This window comes from Ochotona princeps, chromosome 3 (genome assembly GCF_030435755.1).
Source record: "Ochotona princeps isolate mOchPri1 chromosome 3, mOchPri1.hap1, whole genome shotgun sequence".
NCBI classification, from domain to species: Eukaryota; Metazoa; Chordata; class Mammalia; order Lagomorpha; family Ochotonidae; genus Ochotona; species Ochotona princeps.
The window spans coordinates 4,651,397-4,675,809 of NC_080834.1; the positions used below are offsets into that span (position 1 = coordinate 4,651,397).

General features: G+C 40.5%; 1 protein-coding gene across 1 annotated transcript in view; it reads right to left on the bottom strand.

Annotated features, from left to right (window-relative positions):
• Positions 1–24,413, bottom strand: part of SLC9A9 (solute carrier family 9 member A9) — a 574,162-nt gene that overhangs the window by 389,228 nt on the left and 160,521 nt on the right. The window contains exon 6 of the mRNA XM_004597757.3: positions 12,425–12,530. Within this exon, the coding sequence (XP_004597814.2) occupies positions 12,425–12,530 (106 nt within the window). The remainder of the gene's footprint in view (positions 1–12,424; positions 12,531–24,413) is intronic.

Sequence of the window (24,413 nt, forward strand, 5' to 3'; positions counted from 1 at the left end):
GCCAAAACTCCAAATCCCACTGGGGAAGTAACACCTTTTGTTTGAAGGATGAAGATAAACATCCAACACATCACTCCACCCATTTTCTGACACCACACTCATCATACAGCTCTCTGGATAGTACTCGCATTTACATGCAGGCTTGCCTACAGGAAAGGATGCTTTCATCATATAATCTTTGGGGTACTTGAAATCCCAATGACAGTAATTTCCTGTGGTGAATTAATAAAGTGGATGCTGATTATGATTCAGCTTCCTGAGTAGCTTAATGATAGAGAAAAATAAACTGATCATACCAGCATGAATATACTGGTTCTTGGGTCAGTAATTTCTTGGGTGTTTATTATATCAGCACCCTGGTTCTAGTATTGCTTCTTGCACATTTGGCTTGGTATAAATCACTCACTAGGACACTAGGACGTGAGTGATCATTTTGGATCCAGCAGAGAGAACACCATGTAGCTTTCTAACTTAGAGAGGTAACATTTCAACTAAAAGGCTAAAATGAAAAAGAGGCTCCTATGTCTTAGGGGTTTCATATAGTAGAAAACAGAACTAACTCTCTCAACTCTCTCTTAAAACTGGTTTGTTGCCCATCAGCCCAAAATCACTTGTGTGCTTAAAGAACACTTTTAAAGCATTTCCACTACACAGCATGTCAGGAACTAGTGTAGCATAAAGGTGTCCCATTGGCCATCCGTGGAGGTAACCTTCCTCCAGGAATTGGAGAGAAATAAGAGAAGGTGACATAAATACACTGGAGTAACAGAAACAAAAACAAAAAGGAGGATGGGGCACCACCCGGACCTGAGCATGGGAGGTTCAAGGTCAGAGATAACAAAGCCACAGAGCAGATAGCCTAAACTTCTGGAGAGATGAGTGGAGAGCACCAAAGAAATTAACCGGCCCAAGTTGAAAGTCTTGAACACCACCTGCAGTTCCATAGCAGGTATGAATTGGTTTCAGATTTCTACGTGGGATTATTTCAGCAGTATTTTTAAAAGATTTATTTATTTTGATTAGAAAGGCAGTTCAGATTTACAGAGAGAAGAAACAGAGAAGAAGGTCTTCCATCTACTGGTTCACTCCCCAAGTGGTTGCAATAGTCAAAAATGAACCGATTTGAAGATTTCCTTACTTCAAAGGCAGAGCAACAGAAGCAGGGGGGAGAAGAGGAGGTGGTCAAATGGTCACAACAGGGAAACCCGGTCCAAGACAGAGCTGGAAGCCAGGAATTTCATCCAGGCCCTCCACATGGGCTCAGGGGCCAAGCGCATGGCTTTAACACCTGCTGCCTTTCAAGAGACATTAGCAGGGAGCAGGATTCAAAGTGCAGCACCCAGAACATTGGCCAGAGCTCTGATGTGGAATGTTGGAGTACTTACAGCAAGGGGTGGCTTAGCACTAAGGGTCACAGCATGGACACCTAGCCAGATTTCAAAGTATTATCAGTTGTCAGAAGCATTTTGATAACTGGATTGCTCTCCCCAGCTCATCCACACAAATAATCTCTCCCTCCATCACTATTCATTGCCCAATATTTCTGAATGTTGCAGTGAATTATGGAGTATGTTAGTCTACCTTATTTTGTTTCACACACAATTAGTCACCATCATTATCGTTACTGCCACAGTGATTCCTTACCAATGTCTTGGCTCAACATATCTTGCTTCTCACTTCTTTCCGAGTTTACTTTTCATTTTTCACTCCATCGCCTCTCTTGGCAATCTATCACTTGCCAAGATCATAGATGTATGAATGGTAAACTGTATATCCGAAAATGCATTTCACTCTTATCCTCAAATGATCTCTTGGTTAAATGAAGAACTTTGACTATCGGTTGTTTTCCTACAATACTTTGGCCATGCTACTTCTCTGTCCTCTGGTAGCTATTGTTGCCATTCAGATCTTCACTGCAAATAACCTTCATCCGAACTCATCTAGCTTCCCTCTCTGGTTGCTGCTAAGATTTCAACTTTGTCTTTGATTGCTCTCTGACTCAGTCAAATGTTTTTTTCATTTTGTTTCCCTTAACACCTTCTAGATGTTTTTCCCCCCTCATGAATTTCTTTTTGCTTACACTCTTCAAAACGAAAAAGCACAACAAAACCAAGCAAATGCCCATACAATTTAATTTACATGAATGTGGGCTAATCCAACTTGATAGGAGATGTCTTAATTTCTCTGTTTAATTCTACAAAATGATCACTGCTTAAAATACTGCAACAGTCCTTAGTATCTTCTTTGACATTTTAAATTTATTTTGCATATTTTTGTGGTATTCCTCATGTGTCATGCTCAGTCCTTTTTTTTTAAATTATGCTGCATTCTGGGTAACTTGTTAACTTTAATCTCAGTTTTGCCACTTGGTCTAATATTACATGGCATCATTTAGATTTAATGTCAGTATCTGCATTTGTCATTGTGGAGAGTTTTTTTTCTTTATTTTTCCCTATTGTATGATTCTTCCTTGTTTATTTCTGCTGCACCACCTTACCTCTGGGATCACTTTCAGGGTGCCCATTATATAAACTTTCTCCCATCCGCATAATCCTGGGTTTAGTTACTTAACATCCTTGTTCTTTATATTCACTTATGTTTTGCTGGCTTTCCTTCATAGTTAAGTAATTTTCCTTTGGGACCTGAACAGTTCTATTGTGAATTGATTTTCAGGAAGGATTCTTTTTTTCCTGTGGGATTTCCATGTGTCTGGGTGTGAAAGTATCACTTCAGAACAATTTTACTGTATTTGGGAGTAGGATGGGATACTGTGGCGAGGACATTTCTTATTTCCCTGTATCACAACCATCCAGGCCAATGACAATGGCTTCTTAAAGTCCAGGTGGGAGGCGAGTTTTGCCACTGTTTCGTCAACAGAGTCTGCATGAATAAAGGAACTTCAGCACTCCAAGTCCTATCCAAAGAACCTTATCCAACTGAATCACTATGAGTGAGTCTGCAGGCAGGGTTCTGATTTGCACGTGGGAGAGGGATTCCGACTGCAAAGTCTCTGGATCCGTAGCCTGCAAAACACCACGTGACCACTGACAGTGGGGGGTTCCCACTTGGTCTGCGATTTCTCTCATTTCTCACATCTGAGGAATTTCCTCTTCTCTCTTTCAAAATTTAAAAAGCTGTGTTTGCTTTTCTGGGAAAGCATCTCTTGGACTAAATAGTGGTCTTGGGCCTACCACTCCATCCCCAGCCGCCATCTTCTACTGTTTGTTGTCATTCCATTATTATCAAATGTGGTACTCTTGCTGAACAAGTCCATTGCACTTGTCATCCAACCAGTTTTTTCTAATGATGGATTATATGCCTTTGGCCACAGGAATGGGCATTCACTGTGTTTAACTGTCTCTGACTAGCTTGTGCTTGGCCCAGGGATGGCTCCAGATACAAGTAAAGACAAAGTCCTTTTGACGGATAGGCAAATATTAGGATAATGAAGTGTTCTTTCCAGCTGATATATATCTGGAGATGTCATTAGTCATCCTCCTCTGATTCACAGAGTGAGCCATTTATTTGCACTAGGAGAGAATGAGCCTAGAACTCAGAGAGAAAAGACCAGAACTGGAAAAAAAGCAGAAGCATAGCCGTGCTGGGATCCTGGCGCCTGGTGTACCCAGAGAGAGCTAGAGAAGCTTAATAGGTTGATGAATTATTGTTGGTCAAGCTAATTTGAATTGAGTTCCTGTCACTTAGAACTGACTTATTCACCAATAAAATTAAAATACAGTGGGGCCTGAGATACCAAACCTTCACTGTGGATTTATTTCCTTTATCTATTTTTGGTAGGCCAATTCATCACACACGGCTTGACACGAGCAAAGTATTTCTAAGTCACAAGCCTGAGTTCTGAGGAAGCATGTGGACATGACATCTGATGTGTGAGACAGGGATAGAGTCATAGCATGGAGTCAAGGTGAAGGCCCAGCAACGTGAGATAAGGTATGGGGGATGCCAGAGTCCAAGTCAGGACACAGGAACCAGGGATCAGAAATGAGCAAAACCAAGCAAGACAGCAGGAGCAGGCAGGGTGTGAGACTTCACACAGCTAGTCCTGACACCAAGCCTTGCATCCCAGCTTCTTTAAAACAGCCCAGATGACCTTTCTACTTCTGCCATGTGGCGCCACCTGGTGTCTGTAAAATGAAGACAGCATGATACTGACGACTGGAAGAGTCCTTAAGTAAAAACGGTCATACTTTCTCTTTTTAAATTATGTATCACACCAGTATCAGGACAGGCATCAGAATAAATGAGTTTCATGCTGATTATCAGTTGCCAAGGAAATTATCAAAGTGGATTACCTTCAGAAAGATGTGTCAAGATAGAAGAAACTTGTTTTTAAAGTTAGGCAGATTCATGAGGGCTGTTACAATGTGTGGTTGTGATAACAGTTTAGGTTTATTCTCATCAAAAACAGACCCCTTCCGATCACCTCTGCGTATACAACCAGGGGTCAGATGGAATAGGAAATAGAGCTAGTGAGGATAACTTACAGGATTTTTCAAAGAATTAGAAGAAACAGCACGAAGACTATGAAACATCCATCCTCTGGATTCAGTTTTGATGAGAGGACCACACAAGTCCCCAACCACACAGCTGAAAGGGTCGGTTCACTCCCTCACTCTCCCTCACTCAGTAACCGCTGGAGAATCTACCAGGTCATGAGCTGCAGGTGGCGGGGGCTGGGGAAGACTTGTAACTCGCCTGCAGGGAGCTTGCTGTCTGTTTAAAGATTGCACTACCAAGAAAAATGATGAGATTTCCTTAGGGATGTATTTCTGTAACAAAAACCCACAGAGCTATTTTTGAAACTATTTTAGAGCAAGGTTTCGTTGCATCACAGTCATTGCACGCCTGTTTCCGTGAGGAGGGTGATTATTACCCATCCAATCCATGCCAGCAACATTGAGCAGGATGTCTGCCACAAATCAATCCTCACACGGTCCGTCTGGATACAATGGCTGGATGCTATCTCGGGGCTCCTCGTACTAAATAGGTTTCGCAAGCTATCCCACGCCTTTCCGTGTTAAATTTCTCTTAAGGTGCCTGAGCTGCAAGAAATGTGGGTTTTCAAAATGTCACTCACTATACGTATCACACATTCATTGGCGTCACACTTTAAGTGACATTTTCTAGTAAGAATTAAGCCGCACAATATTCTCTTTTGAAAAGAGGGACACGTGTGCCATAGTCCTCTCTGTTATTGAACCGTATCACATACCATAAAGGACCCACTATGTGTTAATTGTCATCCAAGAGCCAGCTCCTTAATGAGGTACTCACTCTATCTGGACGCATTTGTGCACTGTGCAATTATTTCAAAAATAGATATCTTAGTACAATACTAGTGATATTTCTGCTGGACAGAAAAAATGGCTGAACAAATCCTGACATTCTCTTTTAACTTTGAAATAAAACTTTAACAAAAATTCAAAAATGTATCTATTTATGGGGTACTATGTGACTTTTCATTATTTATATACATGTTGCATGATATCCAATCAGGGTAAATACATTCATTCTTTCAAGAATGTTACATTTCTTTATAGTAAAGACATTCCAAATCCTATCTTCTAGTTTTTTTAAAATAGAAAAATATACAGTACATTAATATTATCTATAGTGACTATAATGTGCAATAAAATGCCAGAACTTCTTCCTTCTCTCTAGCCAAAATCTTGTATCAATCACTCTTTCACTACCACACCTCCCTACCATTTTTCTCTTTGACAGGTAGAGAAACAACTCATACTTGTCACTCTGTGAAATCTGCATTTAAACGAAGGTTGTCAATTAATATGTATGTGAATGAGCACTCTTTGGGCCTGAATTGACCATAACAAATTTATTTCATCATATATATTATATTATATTATATTATATTATATTATATTATATTATATTATAAATATTATAATATGAAGTATCTATAATATATTATATAATAATATAATGCATATAATATAATATATAATGCACATATCATATAATATATAATATATATTATGTGTTAGATAATATATAACATATGTGTACATATATAATATATAATATATATACATAATATATGTGCACATACTATAATATATAATATAAAACCATATGTGATGCATGTATACTATACATATAATGTATATGTAATATGTATGGTATGCTATATAATATATAATGTGCATATATAATATGTATGCTATATATATCTTATATAATTATATAATATGTATATTATGTAACTACGTAATATATATTATGTATCTGATTATATATAATGAAATAAATTTGTTATAGAATATGTATGTATAGATTCCAGAAGAAGAAAACAGAAACCCCGGATTTCACATATCAGTTTGAAAAAATATATGAATTATATGTATATTTTATATAAAATGTATACAATAAATATCTAATCATCTTTAATGCATTGTCATAGTAATACATAACACTATATTATAGCTATGTGTGTGAAGGGACTTTGAAAAGTTCATGGAAAAGCTAAGATACAAATTATCTTTGGTACAGAAATTTAGAAAACTCTGCCATTTTTAAGTGACTACAGCTGCCACATACTTGCTGAAGACCCATCATATTCATGGAGTTGGCAGAATTTGTGCACCATAACTCATTTTTTTAGCTCTTTTAAGCCCATTTTCTATGACCCTTTTGCAGTCTCTTCATAAACACACATAAATTTGACTGATTTTTAAAACCAAATTAGACTTACAAATTTTCTTAATAGTTATTAAACATAAATACCATAAGTTATACATACATTTTAGTTAAAATAAAAATAATATATTTTTACTTAGCTGGAAACTTTTTTTTTTGCTCTCTTTTTAGTGCCACTTTTAGTGATTTTTGAAAAAAAAAATTAAATTTCTCTGGTTTTCCAGCTACAGTTTTGTAGCTACAGGGATTCCTCCCTTCCCTGCCCTATCCTCCACCCCATCTTCCCCTCTCAGCATTTTCCACATGTTATCACCGTAGTATAGTTCTTCGTACAGTTGCAAGCTTCACATTTTGCTATTTAAATGTATTATAGTATGGTGGATGTAGCCAAAGGTACTACCATTTCACATTGGTATTTCATAATCTTTTTAAAATGACCACATATGTGTCCATGCTTGTATTGTATTACAATTTACTCAACTAATGAATAATCACTGTGCACATGTCTTGTTCAGATCAATGTACTCAACTTCACAGAGATACTGCTGTTCTTAATTACTTCTTAGTAAACATTTCAAGAAAAATAATTACTGGATAAAATCCTAGAGACTCGCAGTGAATACAGAATTGCTAAGTTGTTTTTGTAGCAGTTGAGCACGTTAACTCTTCCAATAGTCACGCTACAGTGCTTCTGCTTTCCAAACCTTGCATTATTCTAAGAACGATTACGCTTCTCTGAGTTATGAAATCTGCCAAATTAAAAAGTGATACTTCACTTTTGGGTTTACTTTCTTTCGTGACTAATGAAGTTGAAGTTCCCGCGTGGACACTGCCATTTGTGCTGCTGCTTTTATCCATTGCCTGTGTATATCTTTCCCCCATTGTTTTCTATTATACTTCTCTTTTGCTATTTATCTTAGCAGGTGAGAGCAGTAACAGCAGCTCGCATTGAACTTTCACTTAGAGCTATGGGCCCAAGTTAGGTCTAGGTGTTTGATGTATAATTCCATGCAGTGAGACAAGTGGGGTGTCCTACCTTACAGATAAAGCAGTGAAGCCATAGAGAGATTCAGAAACTCATGCCGGACAACAGAAACAGTAAACATGCTGTATTAAGGACACTAGCAAGTCATCAGGTGGGTTATAAATGTCATTAACTAATGAATGAGTTTGTGAAAAAAATATTTCTCTCGGTTTCTCATTAATTTTGGCCTGCATACACCTCCAGTTCTTGATTTATGAACTCTACACAGAATCTATTGATTTCCTTACATGACACATAAGGGATTTTGGCTAATTTACTTCTTTCTGTCTCCTCACACCTAATTAACTTGAGTGGTACCAATTTTGCTTGGGAGTACCTTTATAATTTCAAATAATACACTTCAAATGCTATTTCTTGACTTAATTGACTGCAGAACTATTCTTAACTAAATGATTCATTCCTAAAGGAGGAAATCACATGTGAAAATGATTGTTCTCTAGATTCTTTAGGTCATTAAATGCCATATTTATGAAGGAATGCTGAAGGAAAGGCAGGTTTGACTTCAGTCCTTTTAATGAAACCAAAGAGACCTGTGTAAGAGGAATGAGACATACCGACATAAATTATATTTAAATTTATATAGCACAGACCACATGTATTATAGAGATTACAAAGAATTTACAACTGTAGAGCTTTATTAATAGCTCTGAAATGCTTACATTTCATAGGTGAAAAGCATAGAAAACATGTAGTTACATCAAATCACTGTAGTGTTCATGAAGGTTTTGCTTTGCTGGGTTTCTGCCTGGCCATCACTTCTCCTTTCTCACGGAACTATTATCCCAGATATAACTTTGCCTTCCCCTATCTCAGCTCATGTGTTGAGAAGGGCAGCTTAGCATACCCTTGAACTCATCGGAGCCTGGGGCTAAAGCCTGAGCCACCTCCATGGTGGTTAATTCCAGATGGGTATAAAACAAGCGCATCCAAATCAATAGGGGGTGACAGGCTAGGGATAGTCGGACAAAGATTTTTGCTCAGTGTTCCTACAGGAGAAGATGGCCTTGAGAGATGCTGGCAGCCATCTTACAATCAGAAGAGAATTCACCAAAGAAGCAGGTGAGGGAGGAAAGGAAGAATTCCCTCATCACACTAGGTCTCTTCCTACGCCATATATATTTCTGCTGTTCAGTTCAGTCGGGTAACACATATTCCATTTTTGTTCACTTCAGTTTGGTTTGGTCTCTTGTCAACTATAATAATTGTACTGCGACTTAATGTCAATCCTGACACCAGAACTTTTGACTTTCAACCTCGGTTTCTTTCCATTCTACAGTGCTGCTTCCAAAATAAATGCCTTTGTTCAGGATTCAAAACACACACCCATAAGAGCTCATCAATGTGTCTTGTCTTCCTTCACAGCCTAGAACCCATAGAAAAACTAACACATAGGACAGAATTGATGTGTAAACCACTGTATCCATGTGTGGGAAGACATTTCGTATATACTACAAATAATAGTTTGGATCACAGACAAGCTAATGTCAAAACTCTAGTGTGAAAGTAGTATTACTTTAGAGTAACCAACTCAGTCATTTTAAACATGGGCACATGGTGTGTATATATACACAGGCTGTGCTCCTGGAATTCAACTCAGAATACCTTTAGCCTAGGAAACAGCATTGTAACTAACAATGTGCTTCTCATAGCGGTTGCTTTAAGTTAAAATGTGGCCAAATTCTAGAGCATAGAATTATCACAATACTAATCCCTAAAAATGTAAAAGCATTAGGACTGCAGAGGAGGAGGTTCCTGGTGGGAGACAGTAAAGGAAATATGTGGCCTTCCAAAGGGGCTCTTCCAGAAGCATTGCCAAAAGCCCAAATGCCAATGGTTTTGTTTGTTTGTTTTGTTTTGTTTTTTGTGGTTTCCCCCACAATCTGGGGTTTGTCTTTCTGCACTGTCAGTTGCCCAAGATGAACAGTCGTCCCAAAGTATTAAATAGAAAAATTCTAGAAATAAACTGTTTGAAAGTTTCACTTAACTCCTATCTTACTCTAATAGTTCCATTTGATTATAGCTGTTGTTACATATTTACTGTGCTTAACCTATAAATGAGATTCTCTCTATATATGAATGGTCTTCAAAAGTTCATAATATATAATGCATTATGAAAATAGTACAAGGATGCAAAAAATTGCAAGAAAATAAGCATCAAATAATTCCATTTCCTCCACAAATTTTCATATTACCCTCAGATAGAAAAAAAGCAGTTTTAATCTGGGATTTCTTCTGAGCTATCATTTCAGGCATGCCATGGGGTTTGGAACATGTCCTGCATGGATACATGAGACCACTCTACATCTCATTTCACATCAAAATGCATAGCTCGTTATCTCCACCTGGTTATTTCCTCACTATTCTTCAACTTCAAAATTGTAGAAAAAGATGCAACTATGAAAGGGAATAATCCAAAGAACGTTTCCTTTGTTGTTTACTTTCAGAACGTTACTATCTAGGAAGTCAAACACATGTGTAAACTCTGTGTGTGTGCTGTGCTGTGCTGGGAGGAATGGGATGGAGGCACACGTAACACTGCCTCCCAAGCACAAAGCACAGTTAAGAATTTAACATCTTCATTGGCTGGAGCCAGATTATGGAGTGAGCTTTTGGCAAAAACATGGAGATACCACCTGTCAGGTTTGGTGTAAAAAGAAAGAAAAGTGAAAGACAAGTATGTGAGCTTTCACTCCAAAAAGTGAAAAAACAAATCTAAGTGACACATCCACTGGTCTTTCCTAAGGGCATTAGGACATAATGGGAAGAGAGCGCAGGGATGGGGCAGCGAGGACAGGAAAGGGTTATGCGTGCTATAAACAAAGGGTTAGAAGTGAGTGAGCTACAATAATCAGTGAGGCAACAACACAGAGGTACTTGTGCATGGGAGAAGTACTAAGTGACGTGGAGCTTGGCAGACAGTCCAGACCTAAGACATCGTAGGTACATATGGCTCAATAAGCTGATGGTGGCACTCCGGTGCACCAGGTGAAACCAAGAACCTGTGTGGGCCCTCGGGAGTCCAAATTCTTTGTAAGCGTGATCTCCATTTTAAATTAGAACTTGTTGGGGTCACTGTGCACAATACTAGAACAGCCAAAGCTTGGGAATTCCAGATTTCAGTTAGCATAGTATATTGTCTCATGACCGGAAATGAAGAGATCTGGTTGGATTATGAAACAGATTTCTGATGAAGACATTTCTAAGATGGGAGCAGTAAACTAGGAGAGGCACAGCAGTAAGGACCATGTACTGACTGGAACAGACACAAAGTGAATTGTTTCAAAAGCTCTCTAGGTTTATACTCAATGGTATCAACCCTCCTTCTCATGGTATTTTCAGTGGGAAACTACTGTGAATGTTGCCGCTGAAGGGAGAAAGGCCAGTCCTGCCTTCGGTTGAAGCTGCACAAGTCACTCATTTGCATTTCAGTGGTTTTGCTTTGCCTGGCCTTTTACAACCCGGAAGCTCAAGAAGTAAAAATGTAAGATTCAGCAGATTTTTTATTTTTAATTTAGTCTCAGTGCTCCTTTAATGCTAATATTTCTCGGACAAGTTTTCCTGATGTTCTAATTCATCATTCTTGGTGTTTCTTGAAAAGTATCTTTTAGCATTTGTGAATCTATCCACAACTCTTGCTCTTAATTTGACTCACTGATGTTTTCCTTTAACTCTAGATGCTCTTCTGTAGCCAGGTGAAATACCACACATTTGGAGACTCTCACTTGAAAGTTGCTGAGATCAATGGCAAATCTGGGATGGTAGCCTTCAGAAATGCCTGCTCAATGTAAAAACAAAAAAAAAAAAAAAGGAAGGCGGACTGCCTGGTTGTTCTCCACGTCCCTCTGTGTGATATGACTTTTAAAACTCCTTTGTTATTTCACAATCTATCTCAATTGCATTTCATGTAATTAACACCCAAAATAGAATCCTGTAGTCCCATTAAATTACCAGACCATTACTTTCCTTGAGGCTACCTGACACCTGCCCAAAATGCTGATCTTCATCTAAAACCAAGAAGAGCCCTTTGACATAGCGAAAGCCACCGGTGTGGCATTGATTGGATATAAATGCTAAATGTCTAAGGCAGAGGTGAGGGAAGAGAACCGGTTCTCATTCCCAAAAGAAAACTCTTTCAGCATGAAGGGAAATTATATTGGTTCTTGAAGCACCATCAATTTCATTTGTCATGGGATGGCTTAAAGATTTGGGCCTTCCTACATAGTATTTCATTTGCACTGAGAAATAAAAAGAGGATTCTGACTCATAGCTTCCTATTCCAGGCTGCCAAACTCACTATAAGCATGAGGATTTCTCTCAGTCTATTATCTGGAAAATGACTTGTACAGGGGAAAAAATTACCTGATATTGACTTGAAATGAACAAAGCTCATTTCTCTGTGTTTTGAGAAAGCTTGAGAGCATCAGTTAAAAATATACAATGAGAAGAATTATGTTACCCTCTGGGTAGTGTCTTGTAATAAGCTGGAAATGGAAAAAAAAGCATTAGCAGTATTAGAAATTAGGTGCCTAATGAATTGTGCCTATTATTGGAGGTTTTCTGTGATAGCAATTCCTTAAAAGCTAGTAATTGCCCATATCTCTGACACAGAGGAAAGATACCATTAACGCCATCGAAAATGATGTCCAAGTGAAGGCATGACGCACTTGGTGCAAGGAACACAGTTGAAGTTCTGGTACTTACTAGGTGAGGACGATGGCCACAGCATCATTCAACACGCTCTCCCCAAACAGGAGTGTGTACAGGTCTGGGTCGACGTGCAGTTCATGGAAGATGGCCAGCACCGTCACTGGGGAAACACACACACACAAAGGCATAGTTAATGGGGTTTTCCTGGGTTGGAGCCACCTAGTAAAAGCACTACTTGAGGGTTCCTTTTCTCAAACCCATCACCTCTAACAACACTCAACCTTGATTCAAAAATCTTCTGGTCGTACTTCTCCTGTGATTAGAGCATGGCCGGAGCCATGCCCTGCTTCTAGGGAAAGCATGAGCTCCTTGGTCCAAGTTTTCTAGGATTTGCGCTTGACTTACCTTCCGACAGCATCCCTCCCTGCCCCCTCTTTGCTGCCTTTTTCATGCCACAGAAAATCTGCCATAATTCCCAAAGGCACCATACACTTTCTGTATTGCCTTTGCTTTTTGATTCCTTCTATTAAGGCAGGAATTTCCTTCTTGTCCAACTGCTATAATTCCCAGTTTCTTAAATACACAGCAATATCCCCTTCCAGTGTTCACACACAGTTTTTTTTTTTACCAGATACTTAGTAAAAAAAAAAAAAAGTCCTAATTCTTACAGAATATCCCAAATGTACTTACAAATAGTATATTCATAAGGAGTCAACAAAGGCCCATTATAAATAGATCCCTCATTGTTTAAGAATTCCTCAAGTGTCCCCGAACTCAATCGCCTGGCTTCCCCAGCAGAGAACTGGCTTATTCCTTTACGGTGTCAGTGTTTAGATCAAATCCTCAAACCCATCAAAGGAGAAACTGGGAATCCCTGAGCACAGGTCTCCTCTTTACAACACATGAGATTTGGCCAACTGTTTGATGCATGGCTGACTGAAGGAATGAAGGTTGCTAAAGTAGCGTATTCCTGTAAGAAAAATGTAGTCAGCATCTGGCTTTCATCCGCCCCCAACTTCCCACTCATGGATGAAGACAGAGGCGATGATTCTAAGAGGAAGACCCTAGAGCCTGCTCCTCACAGCCTGCTGCATGCTGACTCACTGCCTTGTATGTTTAGGAGCCTTCATGAATACAGTAAATAATCACACAGTGATTATCTGTGTTCATCAAAACTACTCAGCATCTTGATATCTGAAAGTTATGCAAAGTGTGAACAGCAATCATTGAGAAAATGATCCATTGAACTGATTGCCAAGGGGAAAGAGGGTAGTTGAAAATAATCCTGATGGAAAAGTGTTAAGGCAATGTGGGGGTTGTCATTTCTATCCTGTTTTCTCCTGTTTCACAGATTGTGAAGTTACTAACTGCACTGAGTGAAAGAATGCTACAAGAAAAATAGAAGAAAAAGAAAAAGCTGGAAAGGCAAGTTGAGATTAAGTTTTGCAAGCAGGATCAAGAAGCTTGGAGCATATTTTGCCACCTTGGGAATTCAGGGAGGGGATTTTGGAATAAGACTGGCTCCATCCATTTCTATTTGGAAAATGGAGTTCGGGCAGCAGGGCAAAGGGCCAGACGGAACATGTGACTGGAGGCTTTCCCAGAGGTCTCTGTGGTAGCTGAGTTGCCCCAGGATGGTTCAACATCCTCAGCCTGGGGTTCTGCTGGATCAGACACTGTTCATTGCTTCTCATCATGTGTGTGTTTTTCATACCCCTAGTGTGGAGGCCACAGCACAGCAAACCTTTCAAGGGGAAGTGAGTAAGTGCTCCCATTGATGAAGGTAGAGTAGTATAGACAGCGACTTCTGCCCACCAAGACCCTGGAAGTGGGAACTAGGTGGGTTGGGTGCTCGAGGGCAGCAAGGAATGACGGGGGTTTGGCCTGTTGTACAAAATGGTGGCAATAATTAATAATCATATACATTTTGAAAATTGCTAAGCATTGGTTTGAGTGGTTCTGACTACAAATAAATAAGTTTGTGAGATAATGGATATGTTAACTAGCTTGATTTATCCAGTCTGCAACGTACAAATATATTTAATACATCACATTGAATGCCTCATAAATATATAGTAGCTTGTCAAATAGAAACGCGAATCTTTTAAAAAGAAGCTACTGTGAGAATAAGAAAGGAAGGAAGGAAGGAAGGAAGGAAGGAAGGAAGGAAGGAAAGAAGAAAGAAAAAAAGAAAGAAAGAACCCTGAATAGGCAGGACAATTGGCCAGATCCCATTCTATCAGACATAGAATCAATTTTATTGTTCTGGCTAAATAGGTCTTATTAATCCTAAGAGGTAAAATGGCAAAGATCTCTTCTGCTAGCATGTGGCTGTTCATTTCTGATACAACCCCTGGCTTTCACATCCAAGGGGTGGGAACTATGTGAGAAATTCCTGAACTCTTTCTCCTTTCTGGATAGAGTCAAGACATCGCCTCTCTGGTGGAAGTGGGGATGTCGGGTGCCATGACTTGAGTTGCCACTGGGAACACCTACACCCCGTATGCACATTCCTGAGTTCCAGTACTGGTTCTCTCGTTTGTATTCCACCCTCCTGCTCATGTGAACCCTGGGAGACAGCAGATGGTGACCCAGGAACTTGGGTCCCTGCCACCCCCGTGGGAGCCTGCACGAAGATTCAGAATCAGCTTTGAGCTGAACACTGAATGCTGTAGACATTTGAAAGTGCTTCTTCTCTCTCTCCCTCTCATTTTCTGCCCCTGCCCCCACAGGACTTAAAATAAAATGAAAAAGAAAAAGGGACAAACTTGAAGACCTTATAGCTACCCAAAAGAAAAAGATCCAATTGGGAGCTTTAGGTAGTAAAGTGTTCCCCTTTGTTACCATCTTGAGAAATGAAAGTAAAGTTAATTTTTTGAAAATATTTATTTAGTTAAAAGGTAGAGAGACATTGGATATGAGAGAGAGAGACGAGTCCCCCATCTGCCATCTAGTGCTCATTCCACAAATACTTGCAAAAGCAAGGCTGGGCTGAGGAGTAAGTTGGGAGTCAGGAACCTCACTCTGACCTCCCAGGTGAATGAATGGCAGCAATCCGATTCTTGGAGCCATCACCTTTGCTTCCCAGGGTATGCCTTAGCACAAGACGGGCTCCTGAGTCAGAAGTGCCTATGCAACACAAGTACTTTGAGTAGGACACAGGCATCTTAATAGCTGGGCCAGCATACCTGTCTCCCTACACACTCAAAGTAAAATGATTCATTGCTAGAATATTATGTCAGCCCATTTCAGGCCCTACAGCTGTTTATTTGTACTTTTGAGCTTTCTGCGTGCCTTGGGGCTCTCTAAGTTCAGGACCAGCGAGGGATGCACACTCTTGGCTTCTTTCCTTGTCCCCCCTCCTCCAGCATTCACTTTGCCTTTTGGGAATGTATTCTGCATTTTTTTTCTAACAAGAACTCTGAGCTCTTGAGACGAAAGGCTATTATTTGAACATCCAGTTTTGTTCCAAACTACTGACATTCCCACGATGCCTTCAAACAAAGAACTGAACTTCATTTCATAAATGATATCCCACACAAAAGAGAAAGCTATTACTGTGTACATTCCTGTCTACCCTGGGAAGACATAGAACAGCTTCGAAATAAAGGCAGGCAGTGTACCCTACAAGAGGGAATATTTTTTCCTGGCCCACAAATGAGTTGAATAGGTGAGTCAGGAAATTAGTCACCCACTCTGCTGCTGAGCTCAGAGCTTTAACAACGCTCATCTCATTAACTCCCTGGCAAGGCTCAATCTCACACACAATGTTCAATGCCCTCTGAGGCGCCTTCCCAGGAGACCATCTCATGGATCAGCTGTGGATATACTCATGCCAGTCCCACCCACACCTCACACCTCGCTGTTTTGTTGAGAGCAACCCTGGCCCAAGGCTGGACTGAAGAGCAGTGCCTGTTTAGTTAGATGAACTTGCTTGTGAAGGAGGGAGAACATTCCAGACACTCTGTGGTCAGAAAGAAGGGGAGAAGACCCAATTAAATTTCTTACAAAGTGGCATTGGCCACTTTGTCTTTATTATTCCTTTGTGGGAAGGGTCCAACATTGCCCTTGTGACTTGCGGCTCATTCTCCTCTCTACAACCTTCTTCCTGTCTGATTTTGCAGGTGCAGAAAAATCTACTTTTGCCCCCTACATTGTTAATTAAGGATACGAGCATATGTGACCTTATATTCAAATAGATACACACACATGCACACACACACACCCTTCTAGTTAAGGGTGTTGGAGGAGCAGCATAATCGGGTAACCAAGAAATGCCTCTGAATCATTGGCTATTCCTGAAAAAACAGTTTCAGATGCCAAATAATGGGGGATTGATGGAGGGAAGAGTCAGTGTGTTGACCTCACTTCTAAGAAGGTGATGGTAAGGGGTGGAGAGAGAAAAAACAGCTACTATGGGGAATGGAAACCAGGGGTAACCTTACAGCTTGCACTAATAGATCAGAGGAAAGACAGGCAGAAGACCTGGGCAATCGGAAGAAGCAGAGGCTAATGGAAGCACAGAAAGGAGATGTCTTTCCAATAACGTAGGATCACCCTGGAATCAGGGGAAACATGCATTAGATGAGGAGAGAAGGGCTGGAAATGGGCAGAACTTCTGCTGGCAAGAACAGATGGAAGGCTTCAATTGACAAGGTCACATACAGGGTAACAAAGCAAACAAAAACCTAACACTCAGATGGTAAGATCCTGCTGAATTTCTTCATCAGACCAAGACTTTTGTCCCCTGCTACAACCCTGTCACAGCATCAAAATTAATTTTTTTCTCACCTCCAAGGTAATAAATGTATCAGGAAATAGAAAACACAGAAAACGAGCTCCTAATCCCATCACTATCTCAACATATTGACTTATTTTTTTATAGTATTTGTTTGAAAGACAGAATTACACAGAGAAAGAGAGAGAGAGATTTTTCCATATACTGGTTGACTCTTTAAATTCCCCTGCAATGATTGAGGTTAGACCACGGAAAAAAACTAAAAGTCAGAAGCCTCATTTAAGGACCAGCGCAGTAGCCTACTGGCTAAAATTTTCCACCTTGCATTCACTGGGATCCCACAAGGTCACCTGTTCTAATTCTGCTGCTCCACTTTCCATCCAACTTCCTACTTGGGGCCTGGGAAAGCAGCAGAGGATGGCCCAGTCTTGGGACCCTGCACCCATGCGGGAGACCCAGAAGAAGCTCCTGGCTCCTGGTTTTGGATTAACTCAGCTCTGGCTGTTGGAGAGTGAACCAACAGATGGAACATCTTTCTGTTTCTATCCTTCTCTCTGTATATATGCCTTTTCAATAAAAATAAATAATTTTTAAAAAGAGCTTCATTTGTGCTTCCTGTTTCAGTATCAGGAGCCTGAGGATTTGGGCCATGCTTTTACAAGTACATTAGCAGGGTAGTAGGCTAAAACTAGAACAGGTGGGACTTGAACCAGTGCCCATAAGGAATGCCTGCTTTGTAGGCAATGGCTTAACTTGCTATGTCACACACTGGCCTTAATATGTTGACTCTTAAAAGATGTTTTGTATTTTTAAAATCTGCCATCTTTTCAACTGATCTCTTTTTGACATCTTTTCAGTAACTTTCAAGTCTTCAGAGCGATTTAGTGACAGCCCCTTCCCTGGAATCTCCATTAGCAGCTCTCTGATCTATATTTTCTTTGTATTTTGCCAAGAATTTAAATTTCAAATGATATCGTAATGTGGCAGCTCTCAGCAACTGAGTACAAGATGTGCCTGGGTCGATGGACAACAAGACACGCTAGTTCCTACCCCTGTCGTTCATCATTCAGCCTTGTCAAAATGCTGGCCTTCCCTGGAGAGTGCTCTCCGTGGCTTTTTTTTTTTTTTTTTTTTTTTTTTTTTTGTTGCAGATCAGTATGTCTGACACCTGTGTGTGACACACAGAGAATCAAAACTATTTCAGGCTCCTGCAGCTGAATCTGTGTCGAGCCTGACAGGTAGAGAACAGTGGAATTCTTATACACGAGGCTGCACTTGTACATTTCCATCTTGTGAGAAATGTGTGCTTCTGCTTTGGATGGAGGAAGACATTATTCTGCAACTTTTCCCACTTTTCTGAAATAGAGGTTGTAGTTCAGGTGTGTTTAGGGTGAGATTTCGGGAGCCCCTCTCAGCAGGGATCCGATAAGAGAATTAAGTTCTACAGAGAATGATTTGAGGGTCGGTTTTTCTCATTTCTCTCAAGGACGATGCTGAGCAAGTGTTCTCTGTGATGGACAGGAAGTAAGTTAATTCATTTCATGCTACAAATGCCTTAGGACACAGGGTGATTTTAGGGTCAGACTTAGAAAAAAATGTATGCAATAAGGGTATGGGTTAGAATATGAAAAACATTTTTGAATCCATTTCTTCTCACTGAAGATTCAGCTGCTGAAACAGTGCACCAATGGGTTTTGCCATTCAGATGTCCCCATCATACTCCTAGAAATATGTGAGGAGAACCTAAGCCTTCTGAACCAGATCAGAGAAACAATTGTAGATTGAGAAAGTGATACCTACCTCGGGGTCATTCTAAAATAACTGCTGCACAAAAAGAAATGAAGTAACCCTAAAACATGCAATTTTATTTTGACCCCTCCATGTGACTTGTTGTTTTGATGCCAAGTTCATAGTAGTAATGCCAACACTCTCAGACAAACCTTCACACCCAGCATTTCTTGGGAGAAATCAGATTTCAGACCCCAATATGGTGGTCTTGGAGTGTGGCCCAGGCCTCTCCCAGAAGATCCTCAAGGTCAAAGTGAAAACATCTCATGTGTTTTTTATTCTTATTCTTTCATTTGTGTTCAGTGGAATGTTCCAGAGGTCATATTATGGATATTAGAGCAACAGATTGAATGCAGGAGCAGCTGTGAGAATCTAGCTGTCTTCATTGTACCTTATTAAAGAGTTTTGCAAAAATGTAGAACAGTGTTATTCTTCTTAATAATTTTTTGCTTTGAAAAATACACTTTTCTTCAAAATGTTATTAACATAGTTTATGATCATTGTTTTAAATCAATCCAAGTATGTCTTAAGACTTGTTTAATTTTCTGATATAGTAAATATCAACGCATATAAAACACATATAGACAAAGATTCGTCGGAGGTCCTTTCTAACTTTGATAAGTTACAAAGGGTTGTACTACTACAAAGCTTGGAAACTCTCTCCTAAGACATTTGCTGCATGAAATAAACTAACTTCCTGTCCATCACAGAGAACACTTCTCAGCATCGTCCTTGAGAGAAATGAGAAAATCAGACCCTCAAATCATTTTCTGTAGAACTTAATTCTCTTGTCGGAACCCTGCTGAGAAAGGCTCCCGAAATCTTAATATCTTCTGCCTCACAATAACTAAAACAGATTCTTTTGGCATACATGCAGAGGATTTCTAATAACTCTTCCCTAAGAAATATTATTCCTTCCACATTAGCCACACTAATAGGTTTTTGAAATCACATTTCTGTCATTGGTATTCATATTTGCCTAAGCTCTTTTTTTTTCTTTTTGAAATATAAGTGCTTTGAGGGAGAAATTATTTCTTCCATTAGGGGATACAAAACAAAACATCCTTTTCATGACTTCAAGCATAGGTCAATGTTTTTTAAGAATAACCTACTTTTTATCATTTGCTTAAAAACCAGGTGTATAGTAAGTAGTAGTTAACATAGGAAAAGGTCACAAGAAGACTGTGAGGATTCCCCTTAATGGAAGAAAAAAAATAAGCAGAAAACAAACAAAAAAAGGTGGGAATGGCTGAAATACAATACATCCAGGTGGAAGATGTTTTAGACATTATTTCTGCTAGCACTTGAGTCTACTCTTTAAAATGCTCTTCCAAGGTACTTACAGCAGGAATATTCTAAACTCCGCATTAACAAAGAACATAAATATTTAACAAAGGCCAATTTTCTCACCAACAGAGTTTAATGAGCCACGGTGCAGCCTAATGGGGAATCTGTGCAGTATGCCCCATATCTGAGTGAGTGAAGACAGCCTACTCTGCCGCGTCGGCACTCCCCAATCACGACTGTCACTAATGGGGAATCTGTGCAGTATGCCCCATATCTGAGTGAGTGAAGACAGCCTACTCTGCGGCGTCGGCACTCCCCAATCACGACTGTCACTATAGCTTTTCACCGTTTAAGAAATGAAGATGGCAGGCAAGCATTCACGTACAAATGATGGAATAAATCTGAACTAAAGCTCAGGAGGATCCATGAACAAAGTCGACACCGACACCAACACTAAAGGTAAAAATATTATGATGCTCCATTGAATGTAATGATTACAAGGAAAGAGACCCGTCAGAAAAGACAGGTACATCATGATCGTGGTCCACAAAACATGAGAGTGTTTCACAGACAAATTTTTTTTGTTCCAAAAATTGACATGAAATAAGCCGATGCTTTATAGCCTTGTTTCCCAACCTGTGGTGCAAGATCCCTAGGGACATTGCAGAAATGCTTCTAAATGGAGATGAATATTTTCATCTTTTAACACAGCTGCCAAGGGTCAATTAGAATGATAACAAGAAGAATCAACACAAAAGAAGAGAAGAAAGATAGAAGGAGAGGGGTCGCGTCATGAACCCACTCACCTCTGTCACCACACTCAGAGTTTACACATTCTCCCCACCCCAACCCTGCCAACAACTCCCCCCCTACACACACACACACAACGATATCTGTGAACCCGAGAACTTGTCAGCTAACAGAAGGGACTCTGCAGACAGAATAAAGGTTATGGACATTCAAACAGGGAGATTATGGTAGAGCACCTGGGTGGGGCCGCTGAATTTCATCTGCTCTTGCAATGGAGTTGAAGAGAGGCAGCCGATGACAGATGAGAAAGAGAAATTAGGAAAGTTTACAAGTGTGAGAACGACTCTCAAACCAGTACTGGCCCTGCATGTAAGAGTTCACTAGAAGCCTCGAGAAGCTAAGACTGACCCTCACCTTCAGTCAGCAAGGAGAAAGACACGTCATTCCTCCAGCCCTGAGAAACTGCATTCTGCCACCAGTCTGAACGAGCTTGGAAGCAGATCTGTCATGCTAAAATCCCAGTGAGCCAACACCTTGATTTTGGCCTTATGAGAGTCAGAGCAAAGAGCCAAGTTGAGCTAACCTGAACTTCTGCCCTACAGAGCTGTGAGATAAATTTGTTCTGTTGTGAGCTGCTATCTTTATGGGAATTTATTAGGGCAGCCCTGGCAAACTAATACACTCTGGTCCCCTCTCAAACTAGGAACTGCAGTAATACAGTGGGCGAGGTAAGCTCCCAGACACCTGACTGACCGCTCAATATGCAAATTACCAGGGGATGTGGCTGGAATGACCCCTCCTTCTTAAACATTTCACAGCCCTACCTACCTACCCTGACCTACTCCTGGCAGGAAAGAACTCACTTAAGCAAATCATGTGGTAGATTGTTTAGAAAAGAAAAGCTTGGCCAATAGGAAAGCTGTGGATTTCAAACACACAGGCCTGCGGGACCCTCGATTGCTGCTGTAATTATGTGTGTCCCTCTTGGTGTCATGGTCACACGCAATAGATCACTCGTTTACTCAGGATGTGCTGTTTTATGGCCCATCAAATCCCTTCACTTTCCAGTGTTTATCCTGTCTGGGCTGCACTGTTGAGCACAGTCACAGCCAAAGATTGGCATTGAGATGGAAATGGTGACATCCCGGGGCTGGGGGTGGTGGTGGAAGGTTAATACGCCTGGCAAGCCATGTCTGGGAATGGGAGCCAGGAGTCAGAAAGCAGCTGTCAAGCAAGGAGCAAGCAATGGCTGTCTTAACTTTCATTTTTCTGAGTTCCTTTAGATTTTCTAAGTTTTCTGTGATAAATACCCCTTATTTTTAGAAGGGCAGAAGCTCATAATAAAATTGGCAAAATTTCACAAAACCATAAATCCTAGCACCCAGAATCCCTTTCCCATGCCCCAGATGATAGAGGCAAAGATCCCACTTCTCAGAATGTAGCCCCGTGATTGGAAACCACCTGACCCCCCAGCATGGCATGGGCGCCCTTGCAGTCTCTCTAAGTGCTTTCTGTGGACTGGGGAAGACTAGCCTTGTATGACTTTCTTTTAGCCTTCCTGTCATCTCTCTATCCTTTATATACAGCTATTGCCCAAGAAAACATTCCAGCTTTCTTGTCACTGGACAAGCTTTGGCTGAACAATCCCACCAACACCCAGTAAGAGTTCTTCCTTTCTGTTTCCTCAGCTCCAAGTTCCCCACATCCATCACGTGCCAAGACAACTTGAGCAGAATTATTCTACCTCAGTAAATACTTAGCACCTACTGGGTGTCTGTGCTACATAGGGATGTGCCACAGGTTTCTCCCCTGACTAGCAACCGCACTTACTGTTTCTCTTGTTCTGGAATTATTTGTTCCAAGGCATGGAGTCATCACCAACCCAGGACCTTTATGCTTGTGTGTGTGTTGGGGGGGTTTATTGTGATTTACCTTATTGCAATAGAAAAATATCCAGCCCCCACACTGCGCTGTTTGGTAGTTTACATCAGGCAAGGAGAGGAAAAGAAACCATTTCCATTGATTCATCACACACTGATTCAGCCACTAGCCTGGTCCTTTCTGACACTGTTGCTCTTTAACCCTTTTTGGATTAAAAAAAATGATGAGAATGTAGAAGTTCAGTTGCAGATAAAAACATTTCCTATGTGAAAATAGTATTTATAAAAACAAGACCAAAAACACTTCCCACTTCTGAAAATAACCTTCACACATATATTGGTCCTCCCTGATCAAAGGTTGGTCACCACTGGTACCACTGCATTCACTTACCTGTTTGCTAACACGTAAGGCACAGTGGGCAATTAATACAGTATGCTAGATGGATGGTTGGTTGGATGGATGGATGAGTGCATGGTGGTCCTCTGAAGGCCACAGCCCCTGTGGCTAACTCCTTGAGGTCAGCACAGTGCCTGTCCTTCTGATACCCCCCTGTTGTAATCAGTCACTACTAATTCATCAACCTGACAGCACTTGTTATAAAAGTTATCTCTATTTCAGTTCCAAATAACAAATTGAGCAACACAACATTTCTTATCTATAGCACCAGAAAAAATGCTAATACCTGCGTTCTAAAAGAAAGCATGATGCTTTTCCTTTTTTCTTTTTCAAGATTTATTTATTTTCATTTAAAAAAGCTGATTTTTACAGCGAGAAGAGAGGCACTAGTTTACTCCCAATCACTAGGTTACTCCACAAATGGTCACAATAGCCACAGCTGAGCTGATCCAAACGCAGGATCCAGAAGATTCTTTCCACTGCCTTCCCAGTTCATAAGCAGAATTGCATTGCAAGTGGAGCAGCTAGGACTCAAACTGGCACCCTTGGGGTGCTGGAACTGCAGGCAAAGGATTAGCCCAATATGTCACTGCGCCAGTTCCAGGCAGCTGCTTTTCAAGAAACTCAATCCTAACAGCCTCTTGCATTGTTTTGTTTTTGTTTTGTTTGTTCTTTTTGTTTTTGCAGAGCATGTGAACCCAACTCTAGGACAACTGGATGATCTCCCAACCCAAACACCTTTGTCTTAGGATTGTACAAGCTCTGGTCTTGTATCAGCATGTTCCTCCTCATACTCTAGTCCATGGTTAACACTCTTCCCCATGGTTCTGACTTCATCACGGCATTGAAACCCTAAATGTCAGACAACAAGGAAGTACTCTCACACATTTCTGAATCCAATTTGTCCCAATGGGCAACATCTTCTTTAGCACATAAATGGAATGTGTGGGCTGGACACTGACTTGGACAATTTCTGTCCTGCAGGTCTGCCTTTGAGCTCTGCTGACAATGAACTGCTTTCATTTGAACAGAGATGTTCTGTTCCCTAAAGTGGTGAGCCCAAGAGATCTGTCAGCCACAGCTGTTTCTCTGCTGTCCATGGAAATGCTGAATGGCTTCAAACAGTCCATAAGTGTGTTCTTGAAATCCCAGCTTCAGAACACCTGGAGTTTCACTTTATCCACTTTCAATATCTCAAAGCAT